The 16,678-nt window shown below is 31.3% G+C and overlaps 1 protein-coding gene across 2 annotated transcripts in view; it reads right to left on the reverse strand.

Annotated features, from left to right (window-relative positions):
* Window positions 1–2,428: 2,428 nt before the first annotated feature.
* LOC118186594 (uncharacterized) overlaps window positions 2,429–16,678 on the reverse strand; it is a 29,363-nt gene continuing 15,113 nt past the window's right edge. Inside the window, exons 4-6 of one of the 2 annotated variants that reach the window (XM_035356704.2) lie at window positions 15,479–15,523; window positions 9,288–9,420; window positions 2,429–5,218 (exon numbers count right to left, since the gene is read on the reverse strand). In XM_035356704.2, coding sequence (XP_035212595.1) covers window positions 4,992–5,218; window positions 9,288–9,420; window positions 15,479–15,523 — 405 coding nt within the window. In that variant the 3' untranslated portion in view covers window positions 2,429–4,991. The remainder of the gene's footprint in view (window positions 5,219–9,287; window positions 9,421–15,478; window positions 15,524–16,678) is intronic. The other variant, XM_035356705.2, reaches the window with a different exon arrangement.

Consider the following 16,678-nt stretch of genomic DNA (forward strand, 5'->3'; position numbering starts at 1 on the left):
CTAAACCAACATGCGTAAAGGAAGTTCAGTCTTTTCTACAGACGTGTTCCTGGTTCCGAAGATATGTCCCTAAGTTTTCAGAAGTTGCTAGATCCCTTAGTAACCAAAAAGAATAAACAGTGGACATGGGGGTGAAACCGGACAAAAAGCATTTGAAGAGTTGAAAAAAAGGTTGATTTCACCGCCTGTGTTATCTCAACCTGACGGAACTAAAACGTTCATCATTATGACAGATGCCAGTAATTATGCTTTAGGAGCAGTCCTTATCCAAGGAGAAGACCCAGAGGAATGTGTGATTGAGTATGCAAGTCGATTGCTAAGCTCAGCAGAAAGAAATTATTCAACTACCGAAAGAGAAGCTCTTGCAGTAGTTTGGGCTCTTGAGAAGTTTCTCGGTTATATAGAAAACAAAGAAATAATAATTGCATCTGACCATCAACCTCTTAAATGGCTAATGAGTATAAAATCACCATCTGGTCCTTTGGCTCGATGGGCCCTTCAAATCCAGTCATATCATCCAAAAATTGTCTACACTCCAGGGAAATCCAATGTTATAACAGATCTTCTTTGTAGACCATCTTATGCAAATAACGACTTTATTTGTAATTTAAATGCTGTTTCTATAGATTTACCATCCTGGAATTCGTGAGGAACAAATGAAAGATGAAGATGTAAGGAAGATTATATCGTTTTGAGAGTGGCAAAAAAGATGAAAATTGTGTAAATTGGACTAGTAGAGGATATCTCATGAATCAAGGAGTTTTGTATCGTTACTCTTCCAACACAGAGTCTGAAGAGGCTCAGTTAGTTGTATCTTGTCAAGAGCTAGAACGAGTCCTACAACAGTATCACGATTCCCCCACTGCAGGACATTGTGGAGCTGAAGGCAAGTACCATAAAATTGCCTCCAGGTATTACTTTCCTGGTATGAGAAAGTATATCTCAGAATACGTGAAAAATTGTGCTGAGTGCATTCGGTATAAACCAAATAACCAGAAACCTGCTGGATTACTTCGAACACCTGTGTATGCACAAAGGTTTGAAACACTTGCTATAGACCTTTTTGGTCCACTTACAGAAACCCCAACTGGAAAAAAATGGATTTTTCTTATTGAAGACACCAGTACAAAATGGAAAGAGCTCTTCACCTTAGAAGAAGCCACTGCGAAAAATTGTGCAAAAATCTTAATTGAAGAAGTTTTTTTACGTTATGGTAAACCTGTAACTTCCTTGGTATTAAACAAGAACTTATTCCTGTTTATCACCCTCAAGCGAATCCTTCCGAAGGAAAGAACAGAGATCTAAAACTGAAACTAGCTATACTAGTCGGTGATGCTCATGATACTTGGGAAGAAAAACTGCCCATGAATACAGCAATATGTGACACTACAGGTCATACCGCTGCTTATTTGCAATTCGGAAGAGAACTTAGGACGACGGATGGCGTTAATCACGATTTAAGAGCACTTATTGAAAACGACAACTTTGTTGCCGAAATTACGCCGTATCTGAAAGAATTCGCTCGTTTGACACCTCAAATCAGGGAGCGTGTCGAACAAAAACAAGACAAAAGAAAGGAATACTTTGATAAAAGACGTAGACAAACTTACTATCAGCCTGGTGATAATGTATGGATAACTATACATCCAATCAGTAAATCCATACACAAGAAAAGTAAAAAATTTATGCCTAAATGCGAAGGTCTGCGATTACTAACAGATCTCCTACTACATATTTCATTGAAGATCCTGCTACTCCTGATCAAGTGTTAGGTACTTATCATACCAATATGATGAGACCATATAAACTGCCTCCATCGAAAGACCTAGGTCCTGCGAGTCCCATAAAGAAAAGAGGCAGACCTCGCAAAATTGAACTGTCAAACACGGACTCTTTGCCGGGACGTCGTCAGAGCCCGAGGGGGTTGTCTGTAATGAACGCTAGCAAACAGCCTCTTATCAGACTGCAGCGCCACCTTATCAGACGCTATTCAAAACACCTACGCTCGAACTATTTAGTTTGAGTTTCGGCAGAGGACTATGAACATGAACTTTTTATTTTCCTTTGAGAAATATTTCTTTGTGTTACTTCTTGTTAGTTTTGTCATGTAACTTTCTTTATGTAGTGTTTGTGTTTAATTAAATTCCTTTTGTTAAATGTTAAAGTTTGTCTGGTTTAAATTTTACCAGTTTTGTTTAACAACTTTACAGCTAGCCATGGTCACAACGCTACACATGTTAATTTTTGCTTATTTCACTTTTTGTAAGATATTGAAAAGTTTTTCATTTTTTTCTTCAATGGAAAGTTGGTTAATTTTTTTATTAGGATAATTAATATTTGTATTAAGGGATATAGCTTATTTCATTGTAATTTTTTTTCTCTTGGAAATATAAGATAAAATATCATTAATTACACTTTGCTTTTCAGATTTTTTTTTTTTTTTGTATTCTTTTATGTTTATTGCTCATTTCACTGTCCAAGATATTGAAAAGTTTGATTGATTTGATTTTGAGTGATTTTTTTAGGAAACAAAGTTCTTAAGATTTTGCAAAGGGAAGTTAGTTAATTTATTTATTAGGATAATTAATATTTGTATTAAGGGATATTGCTTATTTCATTGTAATTTCGTTATACGTAATAACTTTTTTTCATGAAGTTGTTCCACAGAGTAAAATTCTAAGCAGTTTTTAAATTTAACGTGTTCCCTTCAGCCATTTTTCCGGTACATTTAAAAACCAGACGAAGGCTGGCAGCGAAGCTGCTAGTACTTTAATAATATCAATTTTAACAAATCAGACACAGTGAACATTAGAATCAGGTTTGTTTCATAAAACAAATTTTGCCATTTTGAGAGACCTGATGACCACTTCCTTCAAAAATATACAGTGCTCCAAAATCACATCAATAGAAAACTTATTTTCGCCTAATTCAGCATTTTCTGTTAATTAGAATGCCTGTGCCCCCCCCCCCAAATGAAATCTTTTTATCTTCAGACCAATAGTACCACAACGGGCAGAGACGAACACAAGTCTCAAAACAAATTTACGACTAACAGATACTGCACATATTTGAGAAATAAGAACTTATTGATTTCATAACTGCCAAAGGGTTAAAGCCGTTGTGGCTATATAGAAATGCAAAACAGAGGTAAGTGAATCAGACAATAATTATGCATTATTATTTATAAACTGAGGAAGTAAAATATGCAATACTTACAGGGGGAACATGTATAATGTAGCAATTTTCATTTCAATGTGCTTCTTTTCTTAATTCCACACCAGACATATGGCTAGTGTTGGTAGTGTTCATTTCCTACATTTCAACTTTATAGGAACTTCATTTCAATTTAAACTGCCTAACTAGGTAAATAGTGTTTGGCAGGGGTTTTTTGGGAAGGGGAGATACACTTAAAGCTATCAAAATGCTTACATGCATACAAACCCAAAAGTTAATATTTATATTTTTTAATTTTATACTTTATTTTTTAAATTTCTAATAATTATGTTTTTTTTTATTATTTTATACAGAAGGTTAAATTTTACTAATTCATAAAGGTTGCAAAATAAGTTTACCGCACTGAAGTTCATACATGGGCCAATATTAAAAAGACTTTTCAAGACCAATGCAGATGTTTGTAAATTAGATTCATAAAAGTGCATGTCTACAGCATTCCTAAATTTTGATCAAAATACTTAACAAATGTTCATTTGTCAGAAAAAGGCTGCATAAAAACTCTCTAATCCAGAATGCCTTCTAATAAATGGCTTGATTTAAGTAACAATTAATCATTTAACCAATTTCACATTATATTGTTTTTAATTAAGATGTGTGTATGTTTTCATTACCATTATAACAAATTTTCATACAAAAAAACTAATTACTTAAAACTTCATTGTTAATTATTTAAAACCGACAAATCAATTTATTTAAATTGTATATTATCACTGCAGCATTCAGTAACAGTTATTACCAGCGGTTACCTCAAAAACTTTAATTTGTGTAATTAAACTAAATTTAAGAATAATAAAATCATTCTCTTAACAGTGATACAGTAATCAATATAACTTCCTACAATAACATCTACTGTACCCCTTTTCCAAATGAACATCACCTGACCCTTAAAAAAAGATTTTTTCTTTCAATAAGGAGCTTTAAAAGCATTTTCTGCTGTAAAGAATTTAAACATGTAGAGTAATAATCAAATATGCTGAAAATAATGTTCAGAAGTGAAGGATATAGCTGAATTATTCAATCATTCAATAATAAACCATTTTCACATGCAATAATTTATTTAAAATTTTAAATAAGAAAATATGGACAGATTTTTAAACATATTGACTTCATAAATTAATTGAATTTAATATGTAAAAGAAAATTGTGAATTTTAAACAGAACTTCGATGTTTGCATAACTATAACGAACATTAAATGATATATTTCTGCCCTATTTTATCTACAATACTAATATTATAAAGTCTTTGCACTTTCCAAATTATATCTGTAAGCAAAATGCAACATTTCTACAAAAACAATGCTATTGCATGCTATACTCACTCCACTTTTAACACTGCTGAAACATACTTCAACATACTTGATATTTATAACATAACATAAAAGAATTTACATTTGTTATACTAAATATCTTTTAATGTAAATACTTTCCTTGCATATATAAAAGCATAACAAAACATATAACAAGTAATTTAAAAATTCAAAACAATGCAAATCAACGAACTTTCAGAAAGAATTCGATTTACATATATTCATACAAAAACACTGAGCTATGGCTTGAATCTTTCACGATGCTTTACAATATTCTGATAAAAACACATTCCAGATGTATTTTGAAATACAAATCTCATTATATGATCACTTTCAATAGGCTGGCACTTTTTAATTACAGCATGGAACAGAAACGATGATACTGACATGACATAAAAATCTATTTACAGACAAGGAAATGTCTATTAACATAAAATATGACAGTTTAACTTATGCACTAAGCAATCTCCGATCATCACTGCGTATCCTCTCAGAACGACGCTTGCTTCTTTTTGCCTCTCGACAAAATTGGCAAATGAAAACATCAGGAATATTATTGCGCCTAATTTTGGCACAAGACATATGAAGCCATGTCTCACACATTGTGCATTCAATCATAGGACGACCTGCAAATGGCTTCATACAATGGCAAGTAATTAGATCCCAAGAGTCATCATCTGTAACAAAGGAAAAATAAATAAAAATATTTATGCATGATTTTCTAACTTAATTCATAGGGTTGAATATCAGGCAAAAGTTTAAAGATACTTTTCAGTCAGAGTATAATCCTCCTCTTACCAGTGTAATTATTATAGAATAACATAGTAAACCAATGTTCTTAATAAACAATTAACAAAAATGTATGAAAACAATCAAAAAAATTTTTAAAGGATTCTTGAGCTACAGCACACTTTTTTGTTGGGGTGATTTTTTCTCAGGTTATTTTATTTTAATACAAAATAACTCACTCAAATTTTATTTTTTAATCATTATTCCAATCTTTTAAATTTTTATCATAAATAATATAGAATGATAAGTAATACAAGAATGTAAAATGACATGGCCCGGCTGCCAACCTTGAAATCTTACAAGCTGGAATATTTTTGAGAGAAAACCGCGAGGTTCTGCCACCATGCTGCCAAGCAATTTCAAAAGATCTGCAAACTGACTTTAATTCACTTTGTAATGCATGCATACTGGTCAGCGTACGACATTCAATAAACAGATTAATTTTCTTACATCTTCATAATGAGAGAATACAAAGTAGTGGAAGATAACTTATTTATAAAGTACTTTTAAATACAATGAAAATAAAATTAATACTCAGCGTACATAATATTTATGTGGATATACTTAGTAATGTAATACGTTGAAGTAAATAAAATTAATAAATGGATTAGTCATAAAAAATTTAATAGGATCAATAAAATGCCATAAAAATATTACTCTGATTAAATACATTCATGTGCAAAATTAAGAAATCCAAATTACATCTATTTTAATGAAAATTACAGAAACGAAGGTCCTAATTATGTTGCAGAAAAATTATGCAAATTTACAGTAAAATATAAGCATAAATGTGTGTCATGTCTGTGTAGCTGTGATAATGGGGAGAGGGGATATAACCATATGAGGGGCTTTTGCCAATATGTGTGCTTCTACTCCTTCACTCCATGTTTCTTATAAAAGTATGGTAAATTTTATAAGGTATGACGAATAATGGGTAGCTATGAACACATGATGACAGAATGAGATGAAGAAATATTGGTAGATTGGAGGCAAGCCAACCACAGGTGCAGGCGGCTACAGAGCTCAATGAAACGCCCAATGTCACCTACAGTTTCAGGACACTGAATCCATATAAAGAAGACCTGGACAACATTGACCAGCACACATAACAATTTTGCTTCATTGTTACTTTCAGTGTGGCGGTGATACAAGACTGCTACAGCTCAACAGCTCCCACAGGGTTAGAAGCCACATTTTAGTTAAAAAAATAAGCACTTTTCAAGCTCATTATATGAAAAAAAAAATATGCACCTGTTTAATTACATTATACACAACTGCATAACCTTAAAAATTAAACTTGTAATTTAAAATATGAGAAATTCAGTATTTATTAAGAGAGAATGAGAATTACTCAATCATGGAAAACAATTTTTTGCCCCCTTGGCATCTAAAAATAAATACAATTTATTTTTCCACTCACATTAATATTTAAATAATTTAACTTAAATCAAAATTCTGAACATTTTCTAAATTTTCATTGTATAACAGCTTCCCCTTAACAGATATTGTAAGCAAAGTAATTTAAATAAAAATAAGTAAAAAGAGGAACATTTCTGAAATCAGAAGATGGGAAATTGCTTCATGCAGTCTATCCTAAACAGCAAAAGCTTTCCTAAACGACATACTCAGAAATTGTAGAATATCTGAAAATTCCGGCTAGTCGAGCGTTAACTGGAAAAAGAAGGGGATAGATTGTAGCCTTTCTTAAGCTTCTATCACATGGCGGTTTGTTTCGGAAGAACAACTGTTTGGAAAAATTTTTCTGCTTTGTCACAACAGCCAATCACCATAGATTGCTTTGGGGTTAACACAGGGAAAACTGGTTCCCCATTATAAACAAGCTGATAGCTGACTGGTTGAAAACGAAGAAGTTGCAATTTTTTTGGAAAGGAAAGAAAAAGTCGCACGTCCTTCTTTCAATAGTAAACTAGTAAAAAAATTGTCCGAAACAGTTGTTCGAGTGAAACAAACGTGGTGTGATATGGGCCTTAAGATTTTCTTGGCTAAATAATGCTTTTGACATTTCAATATGTGAATCATATAAAAATAGCCCAAAGGAACTGAAAAATATCCTGCTTAGTGCTCCTGTGCTATAAGCACAGTAAAACTCTTTTAAGTGCTCATAAACAAATCTCAGACTGAATATCAATTATCTCCGCAAAATTTCGCAAACGTTGTTGTGCAATACACGCGCCTTAGTGATATTATGCAATCGGAATCAACAGCTGCCAATATTCGGAGAATAAGTAACTAAATAAAGGAAAAGAAAGAGACTTACTAATCTGGGATGTTTTTCATTCTAATTTTGAACAGACTGCGTTACATTTCCGGAATAGAATCATTCTTCGCTTGGGTTGGTAGACCGCAGAACTTCTAATCCTATTCAATCCAGTTAGAAAGTAACAAAAAGGGAAAAAAAAAAGGGTCCATTGCTTGTTTTGCTGCGAATTATAACAGTTTCAATATTCGAGATTTTGTGGAGAAAGGAGAGGACCCCCCCCCAACTTCCATACTGTATAATGCATTTGCAAAATAAAAGGGGGGATTATTTTGACCATTTGATTAATTTCACTTTATTTAAGCCATTCTAAATATTATTCCTTAGAAAGCTAATCTGTGTTAAAACACACCCATTTTTGAAGTTTATCTATACTTCAGCAATTACTGCAAATATGTTATTATAAATATTCATACATATGCTCATAATATAAGTATAACGATCATAATAATAAACACAAATATGAACTGACCAAGCAGAACAAGAATGCAAATTATTAAAATCTTGATAGAAATTCAAACGTATGTAGTTTTGGGTGGGAGGAAAAGAAAGAATGCAAAATGTACTGGAATTTTATACCGCTTTCGTAATTCTTTATCCAATAGAACGATGTGCACCTAAGGTTACATTAATGCAGGGAAAGCGGCGAAAAGCTATTTCCGGGAGTATGATTCACCATCTGACATTCCAGATAAGGAAGAAATGTTGTTTTTGGCTTTAGTATAGGGAAAAAATACACGTTGGTTTACAAAAAAAAAAAAAAAAAAACTTACTTTAGAGAAAAAGCAAGCACCTATATATATATTTTTTTCAAATATAAGAACTCATAAGCACTTGCAAGAACCGCTACGAACCCTGTCTCACATTAGCCATATGCTGCTCAAGACCTGATTTCTGCTCACTACAGCACACAAGGCAGCATGCTTAGTACGGTGCTAAGGTTATCAGCAAGGATCTGTTTGGCATCGGTTTTACCATTTTTAGCAACTTTATTGCCTGTGCCGGCAAAATGGAAAAGTACCGTATAATTTAATAAGAGAAACTATTCTAAGAATAATTAGAGGTGGGAAAATGGAATTTGCAACATTTTCATTAATAAATTTTGAAAACTGAAGAACAGGAAATCTAGTTATTTATTTGTAGACTAGAAGATGTGATGAAAAACAGGGCGAGTGGCAGCTATGACTTGATAATCTAAAAATTTCTCCTATTGTGTTAAAAAATTTAATAATAATTATTTCTAAAACAGCATAAATGCATTTTAAAATTCATTTAGGTTTGTATACTCAGGTGGCACAAATAAATAAGAGTTCTTTTATATGTCTATCAGAGAAAGAATCCATTGGTAATAACATATTGAAGGCCAGATGTTAGAAGAATCCAAATTATGTTGTCCACTGCAATGTAGTGACATCATGCAAAATTCTTTCAGGTTTTTCAAACTTAATTTTCATTTCTCACTCCAAAAGAAAGTAACTCCCTCTCTATTATTTATATATTAAAATTTACAACTTTCCATTCCCATTCATATAAAACTTGCAATTTAATTTTGTCAAAAGTAAAAATTTGAAACTGAACAATTATTTCCAAATCCCTCTGCATCATAATCACGGATAAAAAGAATTTAAAAGAATAATGAAGTAAAGATTATGTTTTAAGAAACTGAAATAAAAACTTACCAGTGTCAGAATTTGGACTTTTTCTGTCTTCATTAGCTATTCCATTACTGCTGAAACTACTATTACTTTCTGATGAAAAACTATCATTAGTTCGCTCTGAGCTGCTTGGTGAATATACACTATTATCCATTTCCTAAAAAGTATAAAATTTCTGATTAAAAACACATATCTGAATAAATCTCCTTTTTTTTTTTTTTTTTTTCTTTCTTTTCTTTTCTGCTAATAAAATTAATTTACATATTCCAAGCCTTTCTATCAGAATAAAAACTTCTGAGAATTTGAAATTTATCTACTGAAAATAAGCATAAAATTCCAAAAAGATTAATTATGAAGTTTATATTATCCACTGAAAAACATGCTTACAACTGATGTCTTGCGAGATATAATACTATAAAACACAGTGTGATCCAAGACTGTTCTATACCATGACAAAAAGTTATTTAGGATGATTTAGCATTAATTAGGATGTGAGAAGAATTTAATTAGGATTTCTTCCACATTAATCTTCTTTTACAATACAATAACACTCAAATTTAAATTCTAACTACTCGGGGATTGGAATACACATGATACACAATCCAAATTTTTCAATTTCAACTAAGAATTATGGAGAAAATGAAAATATATTAAGAGGGTGCTTCTTAAAGATAACAATACAATTTATCCTAGAAAGTAATTACAAAAGAAACATTTTTGCTGAAAAAATTATTAACGCTAGGTTCTAAATATGTAATGAACATTATCTTTACATTTATTATGTAACAGATGAAAAGAACAAGTTTATGATACACTACAGCATAATAAAACTAGAGATACTGAATTTCATCAAAAAGAAGATATAAGAAAAACTTTTAAGAAAATATGTGGCTAGGTTAAAGCACACCTAATTTTAAACAAATTGTAATAATCAAGATAAAAATATGTTTGTGCCTAGGTTTAGTTTCTTCAGGAAGAAAAAGAAGGTTCATCCACTTTTGCAATAAAAGCTTTTATTAGGTCTATATGAACTTCTATTAATATGTCATGATGCAAAATTAACTAATTAATGTTTAGTTTCCTTTTTCAGCAGTTGGGCATATACTGTTCATTACCATTTTTACATCATTTTCAAATGAGAAAATAATTCTTTTTGAACCTATACTGTGTTCATTTCTTACACTGTAACATGAAAAGGACCAGATAAAAACTAAAATAGAAATGTTATAAGAAAGCAGGAGAGGAAAGACATTCAATTTTGTAATACCATTCACAGATGTGAAAGCAGATTTCACAGAAAAAAATGAAAATAACTATAAAAAAAATTATGGCAAACACAGTATGGGGCTAATTAAATTATATGCAAAATAAAAATATTTAAATTCGTAATATCAGAGCGAAAGATGAATAAAATGTAGATATAATGAAATAAATTCAAAATCTAGTTTTTTCCATTCTAGAGGAAAAAAGTTCATTCCCCCCCCAGCAAGTATTTTCCAGTGTGGAAGAAATTTTCCAATCCTGATTTGTATGTATCCTACGCAAACAACTGACATCCCATGTGAAAATTCTACAAGGTTAACAATACATCAATCTGTTAACACTAAAACTACCTGACTGACATACTCCTCCTACAATAATACAAATAATTTTGAGAAAAGTTCTCAACATTGACAACAGCATTTCCAACACAGCCCTTCTAAGAAACGGATTTTTAAAACAAATAAACATTTACTGCTCAAAAGAACCTTTATTGCCTTCTTTTAAATAGTACAAAGCCTGAAATCCAGATATCCGGAATGATTTAGAAACAGGAGTTCCTGAACAACAGCAACTTCTTTTTAATAGAAATGTTTTTGTTTGCTTAACAGTTCATGCAGCCGCATTTGGTATTTTTTCATATAACACGTGGAGAGTCCTGATTTTTAATTTCATTTCACTAAATGAATCCTCCATCTCCACAATCATTTATCGACATAAATGTGTATGTAATTTGGCCTCTTTGCTTGGCATACATCTCAAACCGAAACATTCTACATTGAAACATCCCTGATTTTGCGCTTACGGAATAACTTCATATTCTTGATGCCAAAACTACAAAACATTTTTTTAATTATTTTTTTTTCCTTCCATCATGACATGATATGCCATGACAATCAACAAATGGCAACTTTAAAAATCACTCATGCAATGATGTCTAAAACAATTTCTCTTTAATTGGCAAATAAATACCAAACACCATGGGTTATGACTTTTGCACTGACATCATGTTTGGTGATAATTACAGATTTCAACTAACTGTGCTCTGAAGTGTTGATTAGGAGAAATTTAATACAAATTTCTTTCCATATGCAAAATATATATTTTGTTAATGATACTCATGTACAAATAGATTACATTTAATGCTGTTTGAATTAATAACAAATGATTTGTTATTTAGATAAGCCCTGAAGCAAAATATTTAGAACTTATAAAAGCACTAAACAACATTATTATTAAAGGATGGTATCAAGACATAAAAGTTTTCAGAATTCAAGAGTGGCTCTTGAGAGCAAAATTAAGAACCCGAAGATACTGCACTGGGGTGCAAAATGTCTATATGAGCTCTGGATAAGCATTAATAATGTGCAAGAAAGAGAAGCAAGTATAATAAATAACTATGTTTATATAATTCAAGCTTATCTTCCTCTGCACACAATAAAAGTAAGACTATATCCAGCAAAATGATAAGTATTTAGTTGCCAATCTCATGATAGATAGTCAACAGCTGTACGGCAATGTTAATTAAGCTTTATGGTGATAGCTGCCCATTTGCAAGTTTTCAGGTATGGGTGGAAAAAATGCAAAGTTTTCCTATTACAGTACAAAGTCCGAGATTCGGACTCCTCGGGACTTCCGGTATTCCGGATTTTTCCAGATATTAGATCATCAGTTTAAAATTAGTAAAATGGTATGTAAAAATTATAAATATGAAAATGATTTATGAAATAATGAAGCATTTATTTAAAAGGTATCAAAATTTACAAAACAAAAAAAAAGCTTAATATTTGTTTATTAAACATTTCTTTCAATGCAAGTTGTTTAAGTTGCTTAGTTTTTTGTGTTTCTTCTTTAATTCTGTAGACAGACATAATTTCTTGTCCAGTTACACTGTTGAAGTCCTGTAATTGCTGTGTCAAGAATTCTGACTAACTTGTCAATCGAAGTTTTTTCGTTTTTAGGAACCTCTGCCATTTTCTGGACCTAGAATCACAGTACAGATTTCACCACCCATTTATTGATTGACGATTGAGAAGCATTATCATCACAATGAAAACTTCTTTTATATCATCTTCATTTATTACTGCTTCTCCACATTTCTTTACAAACGTCTGTTAATTGGAAAATTTCACCTTTAGTTTACGATATCCAAAAATCTTTAAAATTTGCGGCTATCATTATAAAATTTAGCTATCGTTCACTATACATATGTAGCTATGTATTGGCGACTAACGACAAGTTGTTCCACTAAATTTTATCTTGCTTATGTCTCACATTGAGACAATTAAGCCTGAATTGTATTAGTTTAGTTATTTATTATACTTATTGCTATTTCTTGCACATTCTTAAGGCTTATCCAAGTCCTGAATTAATAAATTCCCACTTATTGAGGGCTGGCGTTAGAGCCTGATGCAGTCTTCGTAGGTCCTGAATTCTGCCTCCAAGCACCTCTCCAAGTTCTAAATCTTTGCCGCTCCTTAATTTTGGATCCCAGTGCTTTCCCTAAATTCTAAAAACTTTGCCTTCCCTAAATTCTGCTGCCCTGTGTAGCCATATGAGCCCTGGCACTGGTTCTAGGTTTATGTAAATAACAAATCAGTTATTCTTAATCCAAATACAGTCAAAAGTCATTAATTTGGACACCCATAATCCGGAATGATCTATAATCTGGACCTCAAAGCTAAAAACTTTCTGCGCATGCGCCGCGTTGACACATGCGCATGGGCGTTTAAGCGTGCGCGCAAGACCTTTTACAACTCCGCATATGCGTGTGCGCAGAATACGTTTTCGCGTGCGCGTTTTATGTATAATGGACGGTATAAGCTAAAATTATCTATTTAAGTTAATGTTGATGATTGCATTGTTCCTTTAATCTTCGAATTGGATCCGGCTTATCATTTTTTGCAGACTGTAAGAGCAATTTTATAAAAGTAAACATGAACTTTCGATTATGTCAAATAGAATTTCCGATTCTGGAGCTCCCAAAGGATCGTACAAACTGAAAGTATGTTTCAATGTCCATCAAACAAAAAGTGGAATTGCTGCAAAAAATGGATAAAGACATGAAGAATGTGACAGAGAGGTTAGTGAAAACGAAAAAATTTCGATTGACAAGTTAGTCTGTATTCTCGGCACAGCAATTAACGGGACTTGAACAGCGGAACTTTGTAACTGAACAAGAAATTATGTCTGTTTAATAGAATTAAAGAGAAAGTATTATCACATAAAACGAAGCAACTTAAACAACTTACATTCAAAGAAATGTTTAATAAAGTAAACAAATAAATATTAAGCTTTTTTTTTTGTAAATTTTGATACCCTTTAGATTATAATTGTTCTTTATTTCATAAATTACGGTTTCATATTTTTAATTTTAGAATTTCTGCATGCCATCTTACAAGATTTAAACTGATGATCTATAATCCGGAGAAAAATCGATAATCCGGAATCGCTGAAGTCCCGACGAGTCCGGATTAACAACTTTTGACTGTAGCACTAAATGTAATCTTTTGGTCTATGAGTATCATTAACAAAATCTATTTTTAGCATATGGAAAGAAATTCTTGTTAAATTTTTTGTCAACATTTCTTAGCGCATTTAACTTAAATTTGTAATCATCGCCAAGTGAAATGACAACACAAAAGGTTACCATACTCTTTATTATTCAATTACTAACATAAAAAATTGCTTAGGTATTGCTACATGAGCCATTACTCAAGTTGTATTGATAAACATGTGGTGATGAAAGCAAAATATAATAACTAATGATTCACCAGGTTGGCATCAGTGATATAAAACATTAGTAGGTGTAAAATTAATGATGTGTCTATGTAGAATGTGTCGATTTGACACGTATGCGAAGCAGATACGCAGCAACAGAGCCAAATTACTGATCATACAAATTTATGCTACATTTTTTCCTCAATAGCAAGGTATTTTATTTAGTGCCGAAGTGAAATTAAAAATTGGGACTCTCCACATGTTTTATTATATACAGACAGGGGAAATAAAATGTGCATGCATAAAGCATAAAAAAAAAAAAAAAAAAGAGAGAGAGAGAGAGAGAGAGAGAGAGGAGCTGGTGGTGGCTTTGAGGTCCAGATTTTTGGATCATTCCAGATGTCGGACTTTGTATTATAACGCAATTTGAAAGGAAATACAGAGAAGTGAAATACAGTAAATGAAAATGGTATAACAGAAGTTTTCTATTGCGATGACAATGCCCCAATAACCAATCAACTAATGGATCACAAAATGTGCAATATTAGCCTAGATTCAGAAAATAATATTACCAATCAATAGTGAAAAAAATGATAGAGAATCTGCTGAGGGGGAAAAAAAAAAACACTGAGTGAAATTTCTCGATGCAGCAATTACAGGAACTGAATAACGGAACTTTGCAACTGAACAAGAAATTAAATCTGTAAAATTACACAAAAAGTGTCAGCATAAAAAAACAAAGCAAGATGAAAGAAATGCTTAATAAAGCAAATAAATACTGAGCTTTTCTTCTGCTTGTTCTTGTAAATTTAGATCCCTCAGTGTCATAAATGCTTCATTATTTCATATTTTTATAATTTCTAGATGTCATTTTACTAGATTTAAACTGATGACGTAAATTCGGAATGGTGAAGCCTCGTACTCTATTATCCACATATTACTTAGAATGCATTAAACAATGATAATCATATGTAATAATTCCTTCAGCAGACTAATATAACAGTAATATAATCCTTTGCAAAATTCTAGGATAAGGGGAGGAAAGTGCAAAATGTTACAGTTTTTATACCATATTTCCAACAAAGATTGTTTTCAATAAGTATTTTGAAGCAAGAGATTTTGAAATAATATAAAAGCACACGGAAAATTCCATGACAAACGTATGAATGTAAATACAATTGACAAAGCTCTATGAAGATACTGCATAAAGATAAACGAAGGTTTAAAAACAATACCTGAATATTCAACCACAGAGCTGCAGAAAAGGCAGCCCCTTTCATCTAGAGCAATGAAATACAAATATAATACATACACGGAACAAATGATGTAAGCTTTAGAAATTATTTTAATTTATGCATAATTTTAGCAAGATTAATACACAAAGCAAGATTTCATTTGAAAAATAGATAACTTTCAATTCATTATGCATTAATTTTTAAGACATTAATTAGTAAGTAATATATAAATTTGACAGCTCGTAAGTAAAAATTTAAAATTTCCAGATTGATTTATATATATCTTTTATCAATAAATGTAACGCAAAGAAATTATAATCATTTTCAGAGAGAAAAAAACTCAAGTAATTTCATTACATAGTCCATTACAATTATAAACAGTAATTCTCCAAAGTAATTCCTTTCCCACCTTCAGTTTGATATATAGAAAAATAATTTTGATTGATTTAAGTTTGTTAAAAAAAGAAACGAACAGATAAAAATTTCTAGCATTCTATTACCTAAATACATTTTAATAGCTTAAAAACTTTTAGAAAAATATTAAAATTAAATCAGAAAAAAGCAGCTATAAACTTCTCATTACCAGAAGAATTTTCTCAGGAAGATCTCATTACCAGAAGCAGTCATTCTTAGTTTTATTTTTAGCTTTGAGCAGTATATATCATACCCAAAATCAGATTTAGTATTAATTCCAAATCATTACCTCTGGAAATAGAAACCTTTGGAGCTTAATTTAGAATCTTATTCTTGGAAAAAAATTCAGAATTAAACATGGAAACACACTTCTTTACTTTTTTTAATTCACTCTCTTGCAGCAAAGCCTTTGATATAGAAAAATTTCCAATAGTTTATTCCTAGATCTTTTTTTACATAAGAAAATTTATGAATGTTAGTATTTCTAAAACTCAAAAAATACATGTACACATTTAAATTTAGAATATTTCTAGTGTTATTTTACAAATTAAATACCAAAAAGTATAGAAAATGTTCAATACCAAATCTTGAATAAAAGTAGTTTTTATAATAATAAACTATTGCTAAATACTTAAAAGCTAAATAGAACTCAGTGTCCCTGAAATTATGAAAACTCCAAGGGGCAATTCCCTCAGCTGAGAACCCCTGGTCTAAGTAATATCAAAGACGTGATTCAAATTAGTACGTGCACAATTTTGGAAGGGATTGGTTACACAAACTGCAATC

This window comes from Stegodyphus dumicola, chromosome 4 (genome assembly GCF_044657685.1).
Source record: "Stegodyphus dumicola isolate Sdum_Otavi_A_Nest chromosome 4, ASM4465768v1".
NCBI classification, from domain to species: Eukaryota; Metazoa; Arthropoda; class Arachnida; order Araneae; family Eresidae; genus Stegodyphus; species Stegodyphus dumicola.